At 44.3% G+C, this 24483-nt stretch overlaps 1 protein-coding gene across 1 annotated transcript in view; it reads left to right on the forward strand.

The window, feature by feature from the left end:
• igsf9bb (immunoglobulin superfamily, member 9Bb) overlaps positions 1 to 24483 on the forward strand; it is a 683212-nt gene that overhangs the window by 515613 nt on the left and 143116 nt on the right. The window contains exon 8 of the mRNA XM_078198934.1: positions 22167 to 22312. Within this exon, the coding sequence (XP_078055060.1) occupies positions 22167 to 22312 (146 nt within the window). The remainder of the gene's footprint in view (positions 1 to 22166; positions 22313 to 24483) is intronic.

The following is a 24483-nucleotide window of genomic DNA, read 5'->3' on the forward strand; positions in this document are numbered from 1 at the left end:
TCAAGGGTGTGTTACGGCTTTAAGTACACTTGCGGTAGCTCTTTTTCTCTGACACTGTGTGTTTTTTCTTCCATTCGAGAGCTTTTCTTACTCAAATGTTAGCATATTCCTTCAGAACGACAAAAGTTATCTTTCGCTTCCAGCCTGGACGTTCTCACTCTCTCTCTGGCTTGCTAGCTCACCGGGGGGGGGAGAGAAATTTAATGACCGCTAATCCTGGCTTGCTGCATTTTACATCCCTGCCCCCACCATGTTGGGGCATAAAATTCTGCCCACGAATTCTCTCTCTCTCTCTCTCTCTGCTTCTCTTTCTAGCTTGCGCTCTGTTTTTCACACTGCTACTTAAAAGCTACTTCACAGTGCCAGGGACCTAGGTTCGATTCCCGGCTTGGGTCACTGTCTGTATGGAGTTTGCACATTCTCCCCGTGTCTGCGTGGGTTTCTTCCGGGTGCTCTGGTTTCCTCCCACATTCTGAAAGACGTGCTGGTTAGGTGCATTGGCCCAAACAGGTGCCGGACTGTGGCGACTCGGGGAATTTCACAGTAACTTCATTGCAGTGTTAATGTAAGGCTTACTTGTGACTAGTAAATAAACTTTAACTTTAACTATTAACTCACTCTAATTCTACAACTCACTATCTCTCTCTCTGAGCGGGATTTTCTGTCCGCCCTCACCCCAAAACTAGAAAATCTCGTCCAAGGTCAATGGATCATTACATGCTCCCGCCCCCTGCCACCACTCCCCCCCCCCCCCAACCCACCTTGATTCCCATGGCAGGTGGGACAGGAAAATTCCCCCCTTTCTCTCTAGCTCACTCTAGCTCTCCAGCTCACACTCTCTCTCTCTCTCACTCTCACTCCCTCTCTAACTCATTCTAGCTCTCCAGCTCACACTCTCTCTCTCTCTCACTCTCACTCCCTCTCTAGGTTCGATTCCGTGGCAGGTGGGGCGGTAGAATTCCGGTTATATAACAATTCTCAGAAAAACACTATCTTTCTATTGATTGTCCTCTTAAAAAAGATTTGGCCTTGTCTCACTCTTTCCTTGGAAAATATGAATCAAGGATCAAGGCTAAAAGCACAGAAGACCAGGAAGGTCAAAACAGTAGGAAAGATGGAAAGATAAATCTAGAAATCATGGTGAAGTAGTGTTAATGTAAGGCTTACTTGTGACTAGTAAATAAACTTTAACTTTTAACTTTAACTATTAACTCACTCTAATTCTACAACTCACTATCTCTCTCTCTAGCTCTCTTTCTCTCTCTTTAGCTTGTTCTCTCTTTTTCGCTAACTCAGTTCTACAGCTCACTCTCTCTCTTCTCGCTCTTTCTCATTCTCGCTCTTACTCTTCCTCTCCCAAATTCGCTTTGGTCGTTGCTCGGATGAATGTTCCTCGCTTGTTGTTTTCACCTTCCAGATTTGATGTTCTGCGTACTCTTACACTTGCTCACCTTTTCAAAGCTAACTACATCTCAGCTTCTCCTATTCTCACTGTTTCTTTGCTTGAGCCCAGGCCCTCCACATTCAGTCTTCACATTTTGCAATCCTTGCCACTACTTCACCATGATTTCTAGATTTATCTTTCCATCTTTCCTACTGTTTTGACCTTCCTGGTCTTCTGTGTTTTTAGCCTTGATCCTTGATTCGTATTTTCCAAGGAAAGAGTGAGACAAGGCCAAATCTTTTTTAAGAGGACAATCGATAGAAAGATAGTGTTTTTCTGAGAATTGTTATGTAACCGGAATTCTAAGCCCCTTCTTCAGGTGAGTGGGAATTCTGTCTTTATAAACTCTGTTTGTGAACAGAATTCCCACTCACCTGAAGAAGGGGCTTAGAGCTTCGAAAGCTTGTGTGGCTTTTGCTACCAAATAAACCTGTTGGACTTTAACCTGGTGTTGTTAAACTTCTTACTGTATATCATAGGATCCCAGTTTACATACGAGGAAGCCTATTAGCTAAAACAAGCACATGTTCCAGCCACCCAACTAAACGCCCTTTGCAAATGTGGCAGCCGGACCATCAAAGTTAATGAGACATTTAGTCAAATCACATGTGTGGCACGGTGGCACAGTGGTTAGCACTGCTGCCTCACAGCACAAGGAACCGGGCTTGTCTTGCACTGCCTGTGCGGAGTCTGCACGTTCTCCAAGTATCTGCATGGGTTTGCTCTGGGTGCTCCGGTTTCCTCCCACAATCTGAAAGACATGCTGGTTAGGTGGATTGGCCATGCTAAATTCTCCCTCAATGTACTCGAACAGGCGCTGAAGTGTGGTGACTAGAGGATTTTCACAGTAACTTCATTGCTGTATTAATGTAAGCCTACTTGTGACAATAATAAACTTTTGTAGCCATGGCTTCTGTGTAATGGGCTATTTAATGGTGAAAATTGATCCCAGCGATGTCATGAAGATTGCTGGCATGATAAGTCACACTGGCAACAGTGGGTAACGCCATTCAGGTCTAAGGCACATTTCTGAAGGCAGAATAAGGGGTGCTTGATACTCTGTAATGTTAGCCTGTGGTGTATCTTACTTTAAAGTCCCAGAAGTCTTGGAGTGCAGTGCAATAAGTCTGCATTTGCTGATAAATGTCAATTAGAGAAGCACAAAATTTGCCAGAAAAAAGGGAACGCAAACCCATCTGTTTGAAATTGAATTTGATCCGCTGGCAGTATCTAGTGCTCCTACTCTAGTAAATGTCAGAGTGCTCTGTATTACAGTCCCTGCGATGTGGTGAGCAATACCCTGTGGGACTGGGGTAGAGCAAAGATTCAAGTGAAGCTCGAGGCAGTGTTAATGTGTCCTGGTGCAGTGAAGGATTTTCTCTGGCGCACACAGTAAATATTAATGAAGGCCGTCTGTAAATTTGGAATAATTTCTGGCTCACAGCTGTTGTGCAAAGCTGGTGATGGTTTCCCATTGGCACAGCCAGCTTGGATTTTAAACCAGATCAATGTGTACTGTGTGGCCAGTCACCAATTGGATAGGAAATCCCACAGGCTCCGATTGTTGGTAGGGACTATATCAGTTAAATTGCGATCACACTCCTTAAAGCTAATCAGCGAGATAAAATGTTTCACCAAACCTCTTCCACAAATCTTTAATTTTATGGGACTTGCTTCCTTTAAGCTTAGAAGGATCGATATGAATTATACGCAGTCTTTCTCCCATGTCATTTGACAGAATTGGTATCTGTTAGTGTCTGGAAGCCAGATGTTGTAAAATGGAATTAAAGGTTTGTAAAGAACCGAGGCAGATTTCTTAATTCACAGAAATATTGGAATAAATTAACTATTAGTCAGCTCGATTGAGACAATGAAACTGGATGTCATTAATCTTAAGCATGAATTTCTTTAAATGACCACGGAACAGAAGGAAATGGCATGCTCGTTGGAATTAAGTGATCAATGGACATTTAGAGTCTTTGGCCATAAAGATCTAATCTTTATCAGCGCACTAATTATGTTTCTTAATTACACTTTGTGGAAGTGTATTCATTCCAGTTCAGCAATCGCAGGAATGAAACTGCTTGCTGAAGAACTCCGCCAGTTTTATGTCTGCTGCACATCAAAACTGTGACTGTTTCCTATAACTAAACCTGAACTAGTCTGTTGCCTCATTGCACTGAATCGTAGAATCATGGAATCATACAGCATAGTAGAAGCCTTTTGGCCCATCGAGTCTACACCAACACATGAGAAACACCTGAACTCCCACCTAATCCCATCTACCAGCACTTGGCCTATAGCCCTGAATGTTATGATGTGCCAAGTGCTCATCCAGGTACTTATTAAAGGATGTGAGGCAACCCACCTCCACCACCCTCCCAGGCATCGCATTCCAGACCATCACCACCCTCTGGGTAAAAAAGATCTTCCTCACATCCCCCCTCACCTTGAACCTATGTCCCCTCATGAGTGACCCTTCAACTAAGGGGAATAGTTGCTCCCTATCCACTCTGTTCATGTCTCTCATAATCTTGTACACCTCGATCAGATGGCCCCTCAGTCTTCTCTGCTCCAATGTACACAACCCAAGCCTATCCAACCTCTCTTCATAACTTAAATGTTCCATCCCAGGCAGCATCCTGGTAAATCCCCACTGCACCTCCTCCAGCGCAATCACGTCCTTCCAATAATGGGGCGACCAGAACTGCACACAGTACTCCAGCTGTGGCCTCAGCAAAGTTCTATACAACTCCAACACGACCTCTCTGTTTTTGTAACCTATGCCTCGATTGATAGATTTCACTGAATCATAGAATGTTACAGCTCGGAGGAAGGTGATTTGGTTTACCACCTCATGCTGTTGCTTTGTCTCTCAAGGAGTTCCCATCTAATCCCACCATCCTTTTGATGGTCACCGTTTTCAAGCTATCATCTAATTCGCTTGCAACATAATTTATGAACATTGCTTCCTCAGCCCCACATTTGAATTCTTCTCTGACCTCGCATGTATTTTTGTGATTGTCCTATTATTAGCATTAACTGATGTGAGAAAACAATCAATGACTGTTTACTGTATTATAACCTTTCATTTTCTTGCAGGAATTTTATTAGGCCACCAGTTATCAGTTGCAATGGAAAAGGCTAAACCTCTTAACTCTGTCTTGCTTAGTGTCACCCCTCAACTTTGGTAGCATTTTGTAGCAAATCTATGCTGCACTTTTTATTTGCTTTGCTAGTATTTATATTCCACCTGTAAAAGAATATTCACAACTGTGCATAATATTCAAACTGCTGCCTCTGAACTTACATAAAAATTCAACATTGCATTCCTGTTTCTGTATTCTAAGCCTAGACCAGGAATCCCTTGAAAATTTGACCCTTTCAAGTGTACCTCTTAACCCTGTTTTTAATTCGAAGATGTATTATTTCACATTTTTTTTACATTAAACTGCACCTGCCACCTGAGCGCCCATCTGACTCTAGAATCAATTTGGTGCAATCAGGAAATTTAATATCATTTTCTCACTTTCCACGTCCTGATAACTTGTGTGTATGATATGCAAGAGCAGCTACAAGGCAGAGGACTCGATATTCATTCAGTCCAACCAAAGTTCACTTTTCTTCCTTTCTCTGAGACCGGTTCGATCCATATGGCCATATTCTTTTCCTTCAATAAGCCAATTATTTGTCATAAGTTTCCTATGTGGCATCTTCTCAAGTATATTTGGAAATCTTTATGAACCAATTCATTGCATTTTATTTGGGCAGGCCTGGTGGCGCAGTGGGAGCACCCTTACCGCTGGACCAGAAGTTCCAGGTTCAAATCCAACACCAGAGCTTGTTGGCCGCAGAAGCACCATTCGCAACATAGTTCAATGGACTGATAATCAACTCGAGAATCATAGAATCCCTACAGTGCAGAAGGAGGCCATTCGGCCTATCGAGGCGGCACCGACCACAATCCCACCCAGGCCCTATTGCTGTAACCCCACATATTTACCCTGCCAATGCCCTCACCCGAGGGTCAATTTAGCGTGGCCAATCAACCTAACCCGCACATCTTTGGACTGTGGGAGGAAACCGGAGCATCTGGAGGAAACCCATGCAGACACGGGGAGAACGTGCAAACTCCACACACACAGTGACCTAAGGCCGGAATTGAACCTGGGTCCCTGTCGCTGTGAGGCAGCAGTGCTAACCACTGTGCCACCGTGCTGCCACCATCCTTCCACCACTTCTCCCCACTATTCCCCGAAAGGGCGCCAAACAGTGTGTATGCAAAGATACGCTAAAAATAATCTGCATTTCCCTTAACTACCTCACTTGTTACTTCAAATAATTCTGCAAAGCTGCTCAAGCACAACCTGCTCTTCAGCAATTTATGCTGGCTGCTGCTGATTAACTCATGTATCTCGGAATGCTCAGTAATTTAATTTTCTATTGTAGACTGGTAATCTACTGACAACCGAAATAATTTACTGCCTTATCGTTGCTTTTTTTTTAAAAGGGATGTCACAATTGTCAACTTCCAGCCCTCAAGCACAATTTCCATTTCTAGAGAATTGTGGACAATTTTAGGCAGAGCTTTCACTATCCAGCTCTCCTTAAGATCCTCAGTTAGAAAGTCACACCATGGCGACTTGCCCACCATGGTGACTGCCCACCATGGCGACTTGCCCACCATGGCGACTTGCCCACCATGGTGACTTGCCCACCATGGCGACTTGCCCACCATGGCGCCTTGCCCACCATGGTGACTTGCCCACCATGGTGACTTGCCCACCATGGTGACTTGCCCACCATGGCGACTTGCCCACCATGGCGACTTGCCCACCATGGTGACTTGCCCACCATGGTGACTTGCCCACCATGGCGACTTGCCCACCATGGTGACTTGCCCACCATGGCGACTTGCCCACCATGGCGACTTGCCCACCATGGCTATCAGTAACCTCCTCAATGGCTTGACTCTTTTTGGATAATAACTTCTATTTAATACTTTATTTTAATCTCTGATGATTGCGCAATCTCAATTTTCATCTCCTCGGTGAAAAATATAGCAAAGTCATTCTGTAATAGCACTATAATAGCACAATAGGGGTTCAGTGTATGTATTTGATTTGGGTATAAACATGCTGCTATTATCTCTGTGTTCATTAAATACACTTAATATACGCTAAATATTTCATTAAAAGCTGAGCTGTATGGTGGAAGAGTCACTGCAGCATCGACATGCTTCAATAGAGAACAATGGACTGATGGCTTTCACCCATTACCCCTCACACGATAACCTCTCAGTTCCAGCCGTGCATTCATTTAGACATGAGGAGTAATAGGAAAAGGTAATATTGGAGAATGAATGCCTGGATTGTTCTCACACATTCCCTCTTGAACAAAAATGGAGTGGCATCATCAAACGTTTAGGAGAATAGGATTGGTGGAAACAAGTGTCTTGGGATTTCTGGCTCCCAGATCTTTCCACGACTCAGGCTTTCATCCCTAATGCCCATGATATTGTCAACTAATTGATAGAGAGGTGTGATTAGTCAACAAATTCATTATCCTTTTATCACGTGACTATCAGGATGGTCAAAGGCAAACTACATCGCCTTTTCTAGTAATTCTTATGAGTACATCTACTTCCTCTACAGACTATATAGATAGTCTAAGTGAGTGGGGATATAGATAGTCTAAGGAAGTGGCGAGGGTCTGGCAGATGGAGTACAATGTTGGTAAATGTGAGGTCATCCATTTTGGTAGGAATAACAGCAAAATGGACTATTATTTAAATGGTAAAAAATTGCAGCATGCTGCTGTGCAGAGGGACCTGGGTGTCCTTGTGCAAGAATCACAAGGAGTTGGTTTGCAGATAAAGCAGGTAATTAAGAAGGCAAATGGAATTTTGTCCTTTATTGCTCGAGGGATGGAGTTTAAAAACAGCGAGATTATGTTGCAGCTATATAAGGTGCTGGTGAGGCCACACCTGGAGTACTGTGTACAGTTTTGGTCTCCTTACGTGAGAAAGGATATACTAGCACTGGAGGGGGTGCAGAGGAAATTGACTAGGTTGATTCCGGAGTTGGGAGAGTTGGCTTATGAGGAGAGACTGAGTAGACTGGGGCTATACTCATTGGAATTCAGAAGAATGAGGGGAGATCTTATAGAAACATATAAGATTATGAAGGAAATAGATAAGATAGAAGCAGGGAAGTTGTTTCCATTGGCAGGTGAAACTAGGACTAGGGGGCATAGCCTCAAAATAAGGGGGAGCAGATTTAGGACTGAGTTGAGAAGGGTTGTGAATCTGTGGAATTCCCTGCCCAGTGAAACAGTTGAGGCTACCTCATTGAATGTTTTTAAGGTAAGGATAAATACATTTTTGAACAGTAAAGGAATTAAGGGTTATGGTGAGCGGGTGGATAAGTGGAGCTGAGTCCACGAAAAGACCAGCCATGATCTTATTGAATGGTGGAGCAGACTCGAGGGGCCAGATGGCCTACTCCTGCTCCTAGTTCTTATGTTCTTATGTTCTCCTCATCTTTCCCTACATACCCACACAGAGCATGCTGGGTGAGGCAGTGAGAGGTAGAAAAGAGAATGAAAGTAAATATCAAACTAAATTGCAAATTAAATTGTTCTGAAATCTTGTACAAGCCAGTTAATTTTATAAGGAAGCTTGTAAAGCTGTACTTTCAGTGGAAAGCCATCCTGTTTGGACAGAGTTCCTCTGCTTTACCAAGGTCTCATTAGAGAGGGGAACATTATGTTTCCTGTATGACAGATCCTTGTGAACTTTCTGAGTTCTACTAAAGATTCATTGCTAATTAGTCCTGAGTTAAGAGCAGACTTATGCCTTTTAGGAACTATATTTTAGGAACTGGATTGAATAGGCCAAATAATTTATTTTGGCATTATAACAGCTATTTTCATCACATTTATCGAGAAATGATTAAACCACATTCCCGAAGTAATAAGAAAAGTTCCAAAACCCTGCTTCACATTGTCATAAATTATCTGTCTTCCAAATTCTGAGCTTTTGTCAGATTGATTACATAGGATATACAGTGCTGAAACAGGCCATTCTGCACGATCCAGTCCATGCTAGTATATGCAGTCCACTTGAACCTCCTTCATCTTTCCTCCGTCTAATCTCTTCTCCCTCAAATGCTTGGCTAGCTTTGTCCTAACGGAATCTACATTACGCATATCAACCACCCCCCTGTGATAGTGAGTTCCACATTCTTACCATTCTTTGGGTAAAGAAGTTCCTTCTGAATTCCCCATTGGGTTTCTTGGCGACCATTGTATATTGAGATGTCTTATGCGGTGGGTGGCATCCTTGTCTCTGAGCCAGAAGTTCAAGTCCCATTTCAGGACTTGATGGCCAAGGAAGCTGTGTTCATAATGTGACCAAACAGATTGAATATCAACTTGTACATTTTTCCAACGTAGGCCAATAACAGTCGGGAAGAGTGGGAGAGATTCCTGATCAGCTAGATGATGGAATGAAATTGCAGCCTCTACTATCACTATCCACAGCTCCAGGCTGCACCATGCTTGTAAAAATGTATGTTGCCACAGCAACTCAAACATCATGGGGAGCCAGTTAGCTCAGTTCATTGGACGGACAGATGATGCCAACAGCAAGTTCATCCAACTATGTGCAAGTTGCAGTTGGAGATTGTTTTGGGTCAGAATGACGGAAATCGAGTTTGTGATTGGATTTGGTTGAGGAACCCCCCCCCCCCCCCACCAACCCATCGCTGGCCTCACTCCTGCCCCCATCAATCCCCATGTAGTGTGGCAGCGGGACTCCTCACCCACACTGATTGCCCCCTCAGCCCCACCCTCCCACACCCTGCCCCTGTAGGCCCTGCCCCCTTGGCACTGTCTCATGCCCAAAGGGCAGTGCCAAGGTGCCCCCTGGGCATTGGCACCTTGCCCTTTGGGCAGCACCATGGGGCACAGGCTGGTACTGCCAGGGTGCCCATGCCCATGGGGCACCACCACCCTGCCAGCCGACCCTCTAGGATGCCCCGATTTCCCCCCCCCACCTTCTCTCCAGTGGGGAAAGTGGGGACCTACTATAAATCCCACTGGAGTGAAATACTCTGGCGGAGGGGACAGGCCAGCGGGCCCGGAGAATTCAGTCCTGGACCCGCTAATCACATTAAAATGACATTAAAAATATATGTAATTGACTTAACTGGTGTTCCCGCCGGTTTCCAGCACGGATCTGACAGCGCCGGGAGATGCGTGCGCGACGCATGCCCAGACACGAGACTCTCCCACCATGCTGCGCTAGAAAACTAGCACGGTGGGGTGGGAGAATTCCCCCCCCACCCCTCCCACCACCAGCACCACCCCCACCCCTCCACCCCCCCTGTTGTGATGTGGGGTTAGTTACGTTGGACTGACTTCCAATCCCCATATTGGGATGTGGACTGGCCATTAGGCCACTCCCAATCGTTGGCTTAGATGTGGAAAATCAGTATGCTCAGTCCTAAAGTCCCATGAATGTGAGGAAGAAAACATTCAAATCGGAATAACTGTAAAAATATTACTAGCTCCGCTCTTTAACCTTCAGCCTTTAAATGGAATAAACCTCAAATGATTCCTATTACAGGTTATGCACTTGGGCCACTAGAGGGATTAGACTTCCAGAGTTGGAAGACATGTCTTGTATAATATAGCATGGTGTCGATAACCTGACAATGGTTGAGGACCTAAACTAGCATGAACTAAATGGTTACACTGACTGCGTCCTATCAGCTGAAATAGGGCAGCCTAGAGGTCACTATATATATTTTAAAGCGAATTGAACCTCTTCAAAAATGAATGAGGAAAGCCAAGCATTTGGAGTTGTAGTTTGGAGCCCTGTCAATTCTAGACATTCCAGACAATGCACATTAATAATTTAGGAGAACGCATCAATCATTAGAGCTTGCCTTCTCTTTAATATCTCGCTCTCTCAGATCATGTTGTAAGGATCTCAGAGTGGATGAGAAGTGCTCTTGAAAACTGTCTTTGCAGAAGACATGTAGGTATGGATTTGTCCTTGAAGTTTATTCCAGACAATAATAGTCAAAATGCCCAGTATAATTGAGTAACAATCTTCAAAATATAATGTGGAGATGCCGGTGTTGGACTGGGGTGGGCACAGTAAGAGGGTGACTCACCTGATGAGGGAGCAGCGCTCCAAAAGCTCGTGATTCCAAATAAACCTGATGGACTTTAATCTCGTGTTGTGAGACCAATTACTGTTCAAACTATAAAGCAAAGGATTTAATTCCACATGGAGCCACTGGTCTCCTACCAGTTGAAATGGAAGACCACAATGGAATGTCCTCCAGATTGTTAGCCCTTGGGTGTAGATCTACGGCGCAAAGTAAGTTGCCGATACAACCAAGCATTCACTTGTAAAGTTAAAGGCTGAAGAATGAATAAGTAACTTGTGTTTAAACGACATCACTTGCAATTATTTCTGTAACGAGGATGTCTAATAATCACTGCCACTTTATGTCTGAGTCTTGGGAGGAGGCAGGCTGCAGGGGATTGAATTGACAACAACCTGTGCCAAAGAATGTTGAAACAATGCGCAGAGCGATTAACAAAATGTGGGTCATGAGTTGCGATTTTCATGCTTTGCTACACAGCATTGGATTAAGACAGCCGCTTGTGCAACCAAAGAAATTAGACTGAATGATGGAAGGAACTCGGCAAATTTTCTAACAGTGTGATTTTTGTGTTCAATGTCAGTGACGGTAAGTCAGCGCCGGTGCCTGAATTCTTCCACTGACTACAGCTGGACTGCTGCAATGCTCAGTGCAATTCCAGCTGAAATGAAAGACGAAATTAATTTCACACCGTGAATTCCTATTTGTGTGTGCCGCAGCCTGGCTGATGTTTGAATCCTTTGTGGTGAAACTGTGCAGTGCTGTGACAATACAAAGCACCCAGTGAGAGTCCTGTCGTCCGCCAGAAATTCTGTACAGCAGTCTGATATGAGAATCCATTCCACTTCGACTGGGAATCATAATAAAATGCAATAAAAACTACGTCATACTGATCTAGTGGGCAGAGAAAAAGCAGGCATAGTCACAAATCAAAAGATGTGTGGCTGTCCAATGTGAGAAGCCATGGTGCTGCTATAGGGTCTCATAGTTCAGGTTTTGGTGCAAAGCAATTGTCAAGACAAGTAATTCTGCAGGTTTAAGCATTGAAAGGGATTTAACTGTCGACTGAGCACTGGGATTCAGTCATTACCTTGAAACCACTCCAAAACAGCTGCTATGTTTATTTTGTAAAAAGAATCTTGGTCTTATTTAATCTGACTTTGCTTTTTAGTGGGCAATGGCTGCTGTACAGTCACCAGTTGCCAATGCGCTCTTTTTTCAAAGGTATATTCACGCTGAATGTTTAATAGTCAAACTGTAATTGTATTGAATGTATTCGACAGGCAGCGAGATATAGCACTTGGGGTGAATGGGATCAAAGGTTATGGGGAGAAAGCAGGATTAGGCTATTGAGTTGGACGATCAGCCATGATCGTAATGAATGGCGGAGCAGGCTCGAAGGGCCGAATGGCCTCCTCCTGCTCCTATCTTCTATGTTTCTATGTAAGTTTAATGAGAAATAATGTGCTGAGGAATTTACTGCCCAATATGGACGGCCATACAGTTGTGCGTAACGTGGTCATGAGTGAGATCCGAGTAAACATGAGACACCAAGTACGTCAGCAATTCATCTGCCATTCCTCTGTCTTGTATGTTCGCCCTCCACTGCCTCACACCTCCCAATCTTTGCAACCTCCTCTAACCCTACACCAAGATCTCCACAGTCCTCCAATCCTGGCCTCTTGCGCATCCCCTACTTTAATCACTGTACCATTAGCAACCAGGCTTTCAGCTGCATTGGGCCCAAATGCTGGAATTCTCTTCCTCTACCTCTTCACCTCTCAATCTCTCCCCCTTTAAGATGCTTTTTAAAACCTACTTCTTTGACTAAGCTTTTCGTCACCTTCCCTAATAAATGTGGCTCAGTGTCAAATTTTGATAGCACTCCCATGAAATACGTTGGGACATCTTTGTACATTGAGGGCGCTATATAAATGCATGCTGTTATTGTTATAAGCATCACTTGGTTCAACAAACTATTAGAATGAAAGTGCCATGCATATTATTTAGCTTGTGAAGGCTGGCATTGCATCACTGCTTTGAAATCACTTCATGGTCTGCATTGTTTCATCGGCCTGAAATTTTAGGATGGCGGGATCACGAATCCAAAGAATTCCCGCCAACATCGAGTGCCCCACAGCCATTTCACACTCGAATGAGCATGAAGTGGCTGCAGGCAGGACTTCTGTCCCTCACTTAGGAGCATGTCCCGCTTTGGAGAGCTGCCAGCCAATCTGATTGGCCAAGCAGCTCTCCCGTCGCTGCTGCAACAGCACTGCAGTGGACAGGAGGAGACATGTCGGAGGACACCTAAGACTAAGTCCAAGCAGCGAAAGGTCCAGTAAGTTCAAGGGGTCTCATTGCGGGGAGGTTAGGGAAGCCCGGGGAAACATGAAGGGGGTGATCAGGGGCACAGGGGAGAGACTGGTGAGGGAGGGGGGGGGGGGGGTCCAGAGGCCACCAGGCCTTAGGGGGCGGAGTGGTGCCTGACTTCAGTTGGGGGCCTCTGATGGAGGTGCCCCTCTACTCCCCTGATGCAACTCTGTTGATTTTCAACTTTCCCCTCCCACAAAGCCTAAAAATTGAGGCTGTGTGGGAAACGGCCCTTCTGTGGCCAATCAGTGGCCACCTATGGGTCTCATCTGGAGTAAGGGTGGGCTTGCCATCCGAGGCCTTGCCGTCGCCAGCGTAAAGTCACTAAGGGGTCAAGGCAGATGGGCACTTAGAGGAAATCTCGTCCTTTCAATTTCGCACTAACCCCTAAAATCCCACCGGTGTGGGAGTGTTAAAACTCTAGCCAGTATAATATGTATTCAGTGATATGGGATGTGTCCCCCTTTTCAGCCCATTTTCTACTTGTAGTAATCACTGGCAATTGTGCAGTCGCTGTGATGTTACATTTACAAAAGAGAATAATGGCTGCGGTGTCAGAGGTTTATAAAAGAAATAGTTGTAGGTGATTTCCAGGAACTGCTAAGGCCGATATAAATTATAAGGCTGTCAATTTCAAAAGGCAGTGAGTGTTGCAAGAAAACGTTATTAAGATTTTAACTGGAATTCAATTAGCCAGAGCCTGATAGTGTTCATGGGAAAGCATTAAATTGATGAAAAATCTCAATGAAACATGGTAACTTCTCTGTGGCTTAGTGGGCAAATGCACAGTCTGGTGTTGTACTAAGTAAAATAATACACAGGGCCCTGAGTTTGATTCTCAGGCTGATCTTGGGTAGGAGAAATGTTTTGACACCACAACTGCCTGTCAGACATTTGAGCTCATAGAATCATAGAATATAAATCATAGAATCCCTGCACTGCAGAAGGAGGCCATTTCTGTGGTATCTTTTCTTTGTTCTTTCATGGGGTGTGAGGGTTGCTGCCCAGCCCTAATCGCCCTTGAACTGAGTGCTTGCTAGGCCATTTCAGAGGACAGTTAAGAGTCAACCACATTACTCTGGGTCTGAAGTCACAAGTGGGCCACACCAGGTAAGGTCAGCAGATTCCCTTCCCTAAAGGGCATTAGTGAACCAAATGGGTTTTTACAACAATTGATGATAATTTCAGGGTTGTCATCACCAAGATTAGCTTTCAATCCCAGCTGTATTATTTGAATTTAAATTCCACCAGCTGTCATGAAGGGATTTGAACCCACGCCTCTATTATGATTGCCCCCATAATGGTGGAGTTGTTAGTAAATGGCCACCCGTTAAAAATGGAAATGGATACAGGGGATGCAGTCCCCCTTATTGGGGACAAGACTTTTAATCGCCTTCTGGCTAGGATTCAGCTCCTGAACTTAGAAAACACAAAGGCCAGGCTGGTTACCTACATGGGGGAACTGCAGATCAAGGGGACCATGGCAACACTAGTGTCTTTAAAGGCAGCAGTCAGCTCGACTTCCACTCATCATTGTACGGGGGAAGGGACCTAGCCTTATGGGGAGAGATTGGCTCCAACACATCAGACTGAACTGGCTGGAGATCTTCAGGCTGGCGCGAGGGACTGTATGAAGTCATCAATAAGCAGCCTGAAGAATTCCAAGATGGGCTTGGAAAAATGAGGGAAGCCAAAGCTCGGATCTACATCAACCCCAATACTATACCTAAGTATTTTAGAGAGAGACCAGTTCCATACTCATTGGAAAAAGTAGAGCCGGAAGTGGGATGCCTGGAAAAACTGGGCATAAGTCCTGTGCAGTTCGCGGAGTGGGCTGCACCTGTTGTTCCTGTTCTTAAGCCAGATAAGTCGGTCCAACTTTGTGGAGCCAATAAGCCTACAGTCAATAGGGTTTTTAAACTTGACAGATACCCCCATGCCCTGGATTGAAGACCTGTACACCCGGTTAATTGGGGGCCAAAAATTCATGAAGTTGAGCAATGCGTATCTCCAACTTGAATTGGACGAGCCTTTCCGAAAGAAAGTGACAATTAAGGCCTATATGAGTACACTCACCTGTCCTTTGGGGTCTCGTCTGCATGCGTCATTTTTCAACAGGTCATGGAGAACATACTCAAAGGGTTACCTCAGATAGCAGTATACGCAGACAATGTCCTGGTCACAGGAACTTCAGAACGCAAACACGTAGCAAACCTGGAAGAGGTCTTACAGTGATTTTCGGAGGTTGGAATATGCTTAAAAAGGGAAAAATGTGTCTTCCACGCAAGTACCGTGACCTATTTGGGCTATCAGGTGGATGGCAATGGCCTTCATCTAGTGGAGGGTAGAGTAAGGGTAATTAAGGAGGCGCGAACCCCAAGGAGCCCCACGGAATTGTTAATGGGACTGAGGTTTCGGACAAGATTACTGCTTCCAAACCTGGCAGGGAGGATGGAGTCCCAACAAGAGAACCAGAAGAAGAACTATGATTCTGCAAGGACAGAAAGAACATTCAAAACCGGCGATCCAGTCCAAGTGAGGAACATCGGGTTCGGCCTCAGTTGAGTCCCCGGGACCATAACAGAAAAAATGGGGCCATGTCTGATAAGGTCCAAGTACAGGGCAAAATAGTCAGGAAGCATCTGGACCATCTCAGGAGTAGAGAGCCCGTACCAGTGCAGGCCTCATTACCAGCCAGAGGGATGACCACTGTCAGCATCGAACCACAACTGAAAGTCAACCCCATTCTTGTCCCTCCGAGTGATGAGGACACAGATTCCAAGATGGAAGTGCGGAGCCTGGCTTCCCCACTGAAGCGAGACCTCAAAAAGGACCAAGGTTGGTGGCTTTATGGCGCTCCCTTTTGAAGCGAAGGTCTCTAATCCGCTTGACACCAACCCCCCCGCCCCCCCCCTCGCAATCCGCTCCTGCCTCTAGTCGACCCCAAGCCAATCACTAAGCAGCAGAAAAGCTTCCCCCCCCCCCCCCCCCCAAATGGGGGGGAGGGGGTGTGGGAGAAGAAATGGATGTGAGGGGGGGAGGAATATTATGATGGTCATGGGTGATCATCGAAAGATCTCCCCGTGAGCCTCATAGAGTACGAGTTCCCCTCTTAGGCGAGTGGAGGCTCGCGCAATAGGGAAGGAGCAGTGGGGGGTTTAAAACCAGCTGGTCCCACTCATGCCAGGAGTCGTAAGACTCGGGACTGAGCTGGCACACTATAGCCGCTGAACGGCATTTCAAACGCCCTGTAAATAAAGGGTGATTGGTGACGGAAGACTGGTCTTGGTAAGATTATTACACCCCAAAGCATTAGCCTGGCTTTCTGAATTACTAGCTCAGTGACATTATCACTACCCCATCATCTCCTCTTGCCCCTGATAGCATTCACTTGGTCCTTTCGGAAAAATATATGCTTGGACATTGAATGCAAATTTGATCAGGCCCACCTTAACTCATATCCTCATAAACATTCTTACAATCACTATTCGGCCTCACACATAAAGAATGATCACTTGGCGAAGTTCCAGAAAACAGCTTGCATATGTGGCACTGGTACCCTGGTATACTGGAAGAACAGATTTAAAATTTTAACTGCCTTTGGCCAAGCTCTATGTAAAGAAACTCCCTGCTGATGTTACAGCAAATAATTATCCAAAAGCTTTGGAAAAAAAACATTTTGATCTGTAGTTGGAATCTGCAAAAAGGAACTTTTGATCATAATTGATTAAATTCACACAGATCAGTAAATGGGTCATGGAATCTATTAGCACTGATGAATTTAAAGACATAATTATTAAAACACCAATCAGTCCTTCAGTTTATCCTTTAATTTACTCATGACTCTCCTTAATAAGTGCCAAATTTAGCTGTGGCACAGTTACATCAGTTTTTCGCCCCATGAGTTCCTTTATACTGTGTGCTATTGAGATAGCGACATTTAATATATTATGTGATAGTTTAAAACCTTTCATTCCATGTTACAGGAGTCAAAGTGAGAAACTTGAATGTTTTATAATGCTTCTTGTTTTGCATCTCTTGAATACTGCATTCCATGTTGTATTGAGATGTTAGTAATAAAGTTCAAACTTTCGGAGGTGCCAGGTCTGTTATTGTGGATCTATCTTGGGATTCGATGGCTTTTTACTCTAGAAGAGATCTTGCTGGAGGCCGTGGCCTTTTGTCCAAAAACCTTTAATTACATCCTTATTATTTACAGAGGTTAGATATTGGCCGGATTCTCCGGCCGTTCACCCAGCGGGTTTCTCTGGTCCCGCCAGCAGCGCACTCTTGCCTGTGGGTTTCCTGTCAGCGTGGAGTGGCTTCAATGCGAAATCCCATTGACAGCAGTGGGACCAGAGAATCCCGCTCCCCATGAACAGCGCGCCACCTTCCGCCACCGAGAACCACGCAGCTGGGATACTGGAGAATCCCGCTCAATATCAAGTCAGAGCTAGAGCCTCCTGTCTGAGATGTTTCTCACTCAACCTTTCTCAGTCAGTGATATCGCCATGACAGAGCTCATTACACACATGCTCAGTAGCTATCATTAACACGAATGATAGAGTTAACCCTTTCATCTATATGTGGTAGTTCACAGTTACATGGTTAACAGCCAATCTGATTCATATTTGTGCCAAGTGTCATAAATGGATGAATGATGGGATAATGTTTGGGAAATGTCTGCCACTGCCTTCATTTCATGATGATTTAGGGCGGCATAGTGGCACAGTGGTTAGCACTGCTGCCTCACAGCGCCAGGGACCCAGGTTCAATTCCGCCCTTGGGTGACTGTGTGGAGTTTGCACATTCTCCCTGTGTCTATGTGGGTTTCCTCCGTGTGTTATGGTTTCCTCCCACAGTCCAAAGATGTGCAGGTAAGATGCTCTGTTGGAGAGTTGATGCAGACCTGGTGGGCTGAATGACCTCTTCTGTGGGGATTCTATGGATGCTATTAACCTCAAGAACTGGTGAGGTTACTTGTGGTCAAAAGAGAGGGAAACTTCATTCCAGGAACTTGTCCAGGTTAAGTGTGTGGGTATGTATGGCCTCCATTGATAATTTGACCTGGAGTGAGAGCCGGTGGCTTGCATTGCAAATTGGCAGGCCGTACACCAAAGGAAGGCAACATCCTTTGGGGAATTGAGAAATTCAGGAGAAACTTCTTGGCATAGAGTGTAGTTGGAATGTGAAACAGGCTACCACAAGAAGTAGCTGAACTGAATTGTGTAGAATAATTGAGGGGATGCTACATAAACACATAAGGGAGAAAGGAATAGAAGGTTGTATCGATGGAGTTGGATGAAGAGGATTGGGAGAAGGCTCATGTGGAACCTGAACTCTGGTATAAATCTGTTGGATCAACTTTCTTTGTGCTGAAAGTTCTTTGTGATACTATGTAATGCATTCTAAATTGAGCTTTCATCCTTACTGGGGTCAAAATACAAAGAGACAAACCATTGGAACAAGTACCAATGAACAACATGAGTTCCCCATTTTAAAAAAAAAAGGTCTGAATGTATTTCCAGAGTGGTCAACAATATGTCTTATTGGTTGACCAGGATTAAACTGAAGTGTAGTTCTGGTACTCGCTCAACTCCCATCCCACTCACCATGGGAATCGTAGCAAGCGGGACATGGGCCATGCAAAGGTCCATTGACCTCGGGCAGTATTTTCCGCCTTTGATTTGATTTGATTTATTATTGTCACATTGGGATACAGTGAAAAGTATTGTTTCTTGAGCACTACACAGACAAAGCATACCGTTCATAGAGAAGGAAACGAGAGAGTGCAGAATGTAGTGTTACAGTCATAACTAGGGTGTAGAGAAAGGTCAACTTAATGTGAGGTAGGTCCATTCAAAGGTCTGATGGCAGCAGGGAAGAAACTGTTCTTGAGTCAGTTGGTACGTGACCTCAGACTTTTGTAACTTTTTCCCAATGGAAGAAGGTGGAAGAGAGAATATCCAGGGTGCGTGGGGTCCTTGATTATGCTGGCTGCTTTGCCAAGGCAGTGGGAAGTGTAGACAGAGTCAATGGATGGGAGGCTGGTTTGAGTGATGGATTGGGCTTCATACATGACTCTTTGCAGTTTCTTGCGATCTCAGACAAAGCAGGAACCATACCAACCTGTGATACAACCAGAAAGAATGCTTTCTGTGGTGCATCTGTAAAAGTCGGTGAGAGTTGGCCACACTCACCTTGGGGTGAGTGTGGCTAGAAAATCCCGCTCATGTCTATTTAATTAACTTTAAGCTGTTCAAATGTACCCTATGGCGCAGTATAACCGAGATTTCAACTCTGTCAATCTGGCTGGATCAGAATCTAATGGGGCAGGGCATCCCAGCTCAATGAAGTCACCAAACCAAGGTTTTGGTCATTATTTGAGTTCAGCTATGGATGATGGAGGTTTGCTGAAGATTGCGATTGAGATTTTAATTGAATGAATTTTGTTTGAAGACTGTTTAATTTCATTTTAAATCCTTGAATTAATTTGTATTTTTTTACTTCAATTTTGTTGATTGAAATAAAGGTGTAGATATTCAACTTGCTGCAGGGGGGTAAAATTCACACTGTGGACCGAATACTCTGTGTAAAAGCCACGGGATGTTGTTTCCATTAATTCCAATGATATAAAAATTAGGCAGGTTCTATAATAGACCACTAATCCATAACTCCAGTTTAACCCCTACAGCAATTGTAAATCTACCTCAATGTGCTCCATCTTGCATTCAGCATTTAGTAACCAAAAAGGGGTTCTAGATTCATCAGTATTAGAATAGAAGTTCTGGGGACCCAGGTTTGAATCCTGCCATGGCAGATGGTGGAGTTTGAATTCAATGATTAAAAATAATATCCGGAATTAAGAATCTACTGATGATCGTGAAACCATTGTTGATTGTTGGAAAAATCCATCTGGTTCACTTAAAACCTATAGGGAAGGAAATCTGCCATCCTTACCTGGTCTGGTCTACATGTGATTCCAGAGCCACTGCCATGTGGTTGACTCTCAACTGCCCTCGGGCATCCAGGGATGGGCAATAAATGCTGGCCAGCCAGCGATGCCCATGTCCCATGACTGAATAAAGCAGAAGTTTCATAGAATCCCTACAGTGCAGAAGAAGGCCATTCGGCCCATCGAGTCTGCACTGACAACAATCCCACCCAGGCCCTATCCCTGTAACCCCACGTATTTACCCCGCTAATCCTGCTGACACTAAGGGGCAATTTAACATGGCCAATGAAGCTAACCCGCACAATTATGGAGTGTGGGAGGAAACTGGAGCACCCGGAGGAAACCCACGCAGACACGGGGAGAATGTGTAAATTCCACACAGACGGTCACCCAAGGCCGAAATTGAACCCAGGTCCCTGGCGCTGTTAGGCAGCAGTGCTAACCACTGTGCCACCGTGCTCCCCCATTGTGTCTGAGCTATCAGTAACATTTCCAGTTCATCAGTGCGGTTCCTTATTCATCACAGAATCACAGAATACCACAGTGCAGAAGAGGCCCTTCAGCCCATCGAGTCTGCACTGACGCATTAAATGCCCTGGCCTGCCCACCTAATCCCACTTGCCGACACTTGGCCCATAGCCTTGAATGTTATGGCATGCCAAGTATTCATCCAGGTACGTTTTAAAGGATGTGAGGCGTTCCATTCATCATATGGTTTCAGTAAAATCTCCAATTCATCAGTATAATTTCTGAAAATTCCGTGTGGCAGATTATGCAATGTGCCTGACTGACTGCTGTGCTGTCAGGAGACCTGTTGCAGACTGTTTTTATCACTTCAATATGACAGCTTTATCTTCAGTGACTGTCATAATGGCCTTGTGATAAGTGGGTAAGGCAGTTAAGACCACTTCCTAGTGGCGAAGCACTTGGAACACAAACCTGCCCAAATTTAATACAAATTGATACTAAATTTACAATGTCTTTCAGAGAGTTAGCTAAAACGATAGCTTTTATAGTACAGGAAATGTAAGTGTCCCACTGGTGGACTCATCAAAGTGCTCTTCTGTGGTCGTGGCAAAGACACTTTGTTAATGTTGAGCAGGTTGATCTTTATTTGTGTCTGGCCCATACTGTAGACTTGATCTTGATACACTTAATACTGAGAATGTGTTCCAAACTGGTAAAACACTTCATCTCTTCTCACTAACCTCCTTAATTTTGATGACCACAAAAAGAACTGGACTTTCAATCATTTTAGCACCATTAAGTCTAAGTAATGCCACCAAGTGTGTTATAGCTCAGTTGGCTGGATGGCTGGTTCATCACACAGAACGATGCCAACAGCATGAGTTCAGTTCCCGTACCAGTCAAGGTTATGCATGAGGGCCCTGCCTACTTACCCTTTCCCATCATCTGAGGCGTGGCGAATCTCAGAATCTTAAATCACCACCAGTCAGCTCTCCCCATTGAGGCCGATGATCAATTGGGGTGATGATGACTTTATCTTTTATAGTCTCTAACCTGGAGGTTGGAATGTACTTTGCTGTTCACAGTTACTTGCGAAAGTGCAATAATATGAAAACTGAAGACCAAGTTCATCACCGTGGGTGGCACAGTGGTTAGCACTGCTGCCTCACAGCGCCAGGGACCTGGGTTCGATTCCCGGCTTGGGTCACTGTGTGAAGTTTGCACGTTCTCCCCATGCCTGCATGGATTTCCTTTGGGTGCTCTGGTTTCCTCCCACAGTCTGAAAGATGTGCAGGCTAGGTGCATTGGCCATGCTAAATTCTCCCTTAGTGTACCCAAACAGGCGCCAGAGTGTGACGACTAGGGAGTCTTCACAGTAACTTCATTGCAGTGTTAATGTAAGCCTGCTCAGTAAACTTTCTTTTCTTTCTTTCATGCCATCCCTTATCATTATAACTGGAATAGCTTGTAAAACTCTTCAGTCGAAGCCAGACTAGTTACCTCTTTCCGGGTAACTTTTGTCAGTAACAACATCCCCACTAGGCCACTCATTTCCTTTAATAGAAGGGGGACAGATTTATGTGGGATACCGACGTTCCTAATGAACATTGCTAGTATCTACCACTATTAGATTGCCAGAAGACTGGCTTACTGACCATCTGTAACTAAAATCATACCGAAAGAATAAAATGTGAAACATTTTGAATCGATTGATAAAATTTCCTGTTCCTCTTTTTGTCTCTACCAGTGATCTGAAGCTGAGGGTGCGGATTTTGATTGATGGAACCTTGATCATCTTCCGAGTCAAGCCTGAAGATGCTGGAAAATACACCTGCGTACCTAGTAACAGCCTTGGGCGTTCTCCTTCAGCCTCATCTTACTTGACAGTCCAGTGTGAGTGTGGCCTCTGAGGGGTGGGATTTGAGGGAAAGTCATGGGGATTCAACTTGTGCTTATTTCCACATTTATCCTGATCAATCACTTTGCCTTTCCTGCACCAGTGTTGAAAATGCCAGTGAATTCTTGGACTTCAGACTCTAATATCCCATTCACATTTGCAGCTCTACACCATGTTAATCAAGACTTTGTTCCAGTTAATTGATAGACACAAAAACTTTATCTTTAAATCAAATCAAGTCTTTATTAGGAAAATTTAGGAAAATTTTAACTACTTATGGCTGCTCCAGAACTGATTCTCTCTCACTGCATCACAAATTAATGCTTCTATTCCCCTATAAATCTACTATAACAAGTATACAATCATAGATTTTAACTACTTATACTCATTTAATGGACCTGTAGGGGTGTCTCTATCCACTCATGCATGGAGAGGGATCAGACTTCATCAATCTGAAGTGTTGAGGCTCCTTTCTTGTTCTGTGGTTCTTCCCTTCTCTGATTCTGTTCTTCAAAACTCCAATATTTATTCTGGCTGGAACACATGCAGTTCTACACGTACACACTAACCATAGGCGTATCATCCAAATCGGTTCATTGCAGGCTGCCTGACCTTAGGGCAGTGACCTAAGTCTGTTTAACACTTAAAATCAGTCTTCTGGCCTCATTTGTATTTGGATTCTGCCCATTCGATTGATTAGAATGACTTTATTATCAAGGATGTGTTGCTACAGCTTCCGCCTTGAAAACAACCATTGTCCAATATCCTGCTGACGTTATTACTCATTGTAAAACCAAAGACAGGTAAACAAAGATAATTTCTTCTTGCAGCCACACACTCCCAGCCTGGAGTTTAAAACCTTCTGTTCTGAAATACCCATATTTTCCAACAGGCCATAGTAGTATCCTTTGCTTTGCTTGGCCGTTTTGAATTAGACAATAGCCTGCTGGCTACAGCCACTATCAAACAATGCAACGAAGCCATTGTAATCATTACTGAACTGCAAATGCCATTTATATTACAAGATAGTGCGTGCTGAACTGTGGAAAACTTAAAGAGCAAAGTTTAAGCACCACCCACCTCACATGGTGGCATAGTGCTATTGTCACTCAACGAATAATCTAGAGACCCAGACTAATACTCTTGAGACCTGGGTTCGAATCCTACCACGGCAGATGGTGAACTTTGAATGCAGTAAAAATCTGGGATTAAAAGTCTAATGATGACCATGAAACCATTGTCAATTGCTGTAAAAACCCATCTGGTTCACCGATGTCCATTAGGGAAGGAAATCTGTCATCCTTATGTGGTCTGGCCGACATATGACTCCACACCTGCAGCAATTTGGTTGACTCTTTAATGCCCTCTGAAATGCCACAGTTCAAGGGCAATTAAGGATGGGTAATAAATTCTGGCCCAGCCAGTGGCACCCACATCCAATGAATAAAAAAAAGCTAACTGCCATCATTTTCGTATTATTGCACTTTCACAAATAACTGTAAACGGCAAAGTACATTCCAACCTCCAGATTAGATACTATAAAAGATAAAGTTGCCATCATCCTCGATGACCATAGGAATTGACTGCATTCGCTTTCAGTTGGCCCAAAACACATTTATATACATTTAAGTGGGTAAATCAATCACAAAAATCTGTGCTAAATTTAATCTTGCCTGTTTTACAGTCTCACTCAATGTCAAAATCAACCCCAATCAGTTTGCAGCACAACATACAATAAGATCCAGTTATCCAAGCAGTTGTATATATTAGTCAGAGACTTCACCAGTCAGATCTCATTGGAATCACCTCAAACCCATTCTAGGTATGAAAGATACATCCATGAATTAACCTGTGGCTGAAATGCCATTCCACTCTGAGTTGACCATGTAGCAATTTCTTCCACAATTTCCATGTCAAAATCTCTTATTGCTACTGGAATCGTATTTTCAACATGTCTTCCAGCACTGAAAACAATTGTTATATTTTTAGGATCTCATACTTCCCTGTCCACTGCATCATGAAAAACTCCAGTCAAATGGACCTCAGTGAATCAGACTGTGCCTTTACTCACCTAGTATTGAGATAGATATAGAAAGGTCTGATGTCGAACAGAGAATACTCAGTGCTATAGCAATACTGTCAAAGAACCTCCGACTGTGACCAGTAA

This window comes from Mustelus asterias, chromosome 27 (assembly GCF_964213995.1).
Source record: "Mustelus asterias chromosome 27, sMusAst1.hap1.1, whole genome shotgun sequence".
Lineage (NCBI taxonomy): Eukaryota > Metazoa > Chordata > Chondrichthyes > Carcharhiniformes > Triakidae > Mustelus > Mustelus asterias.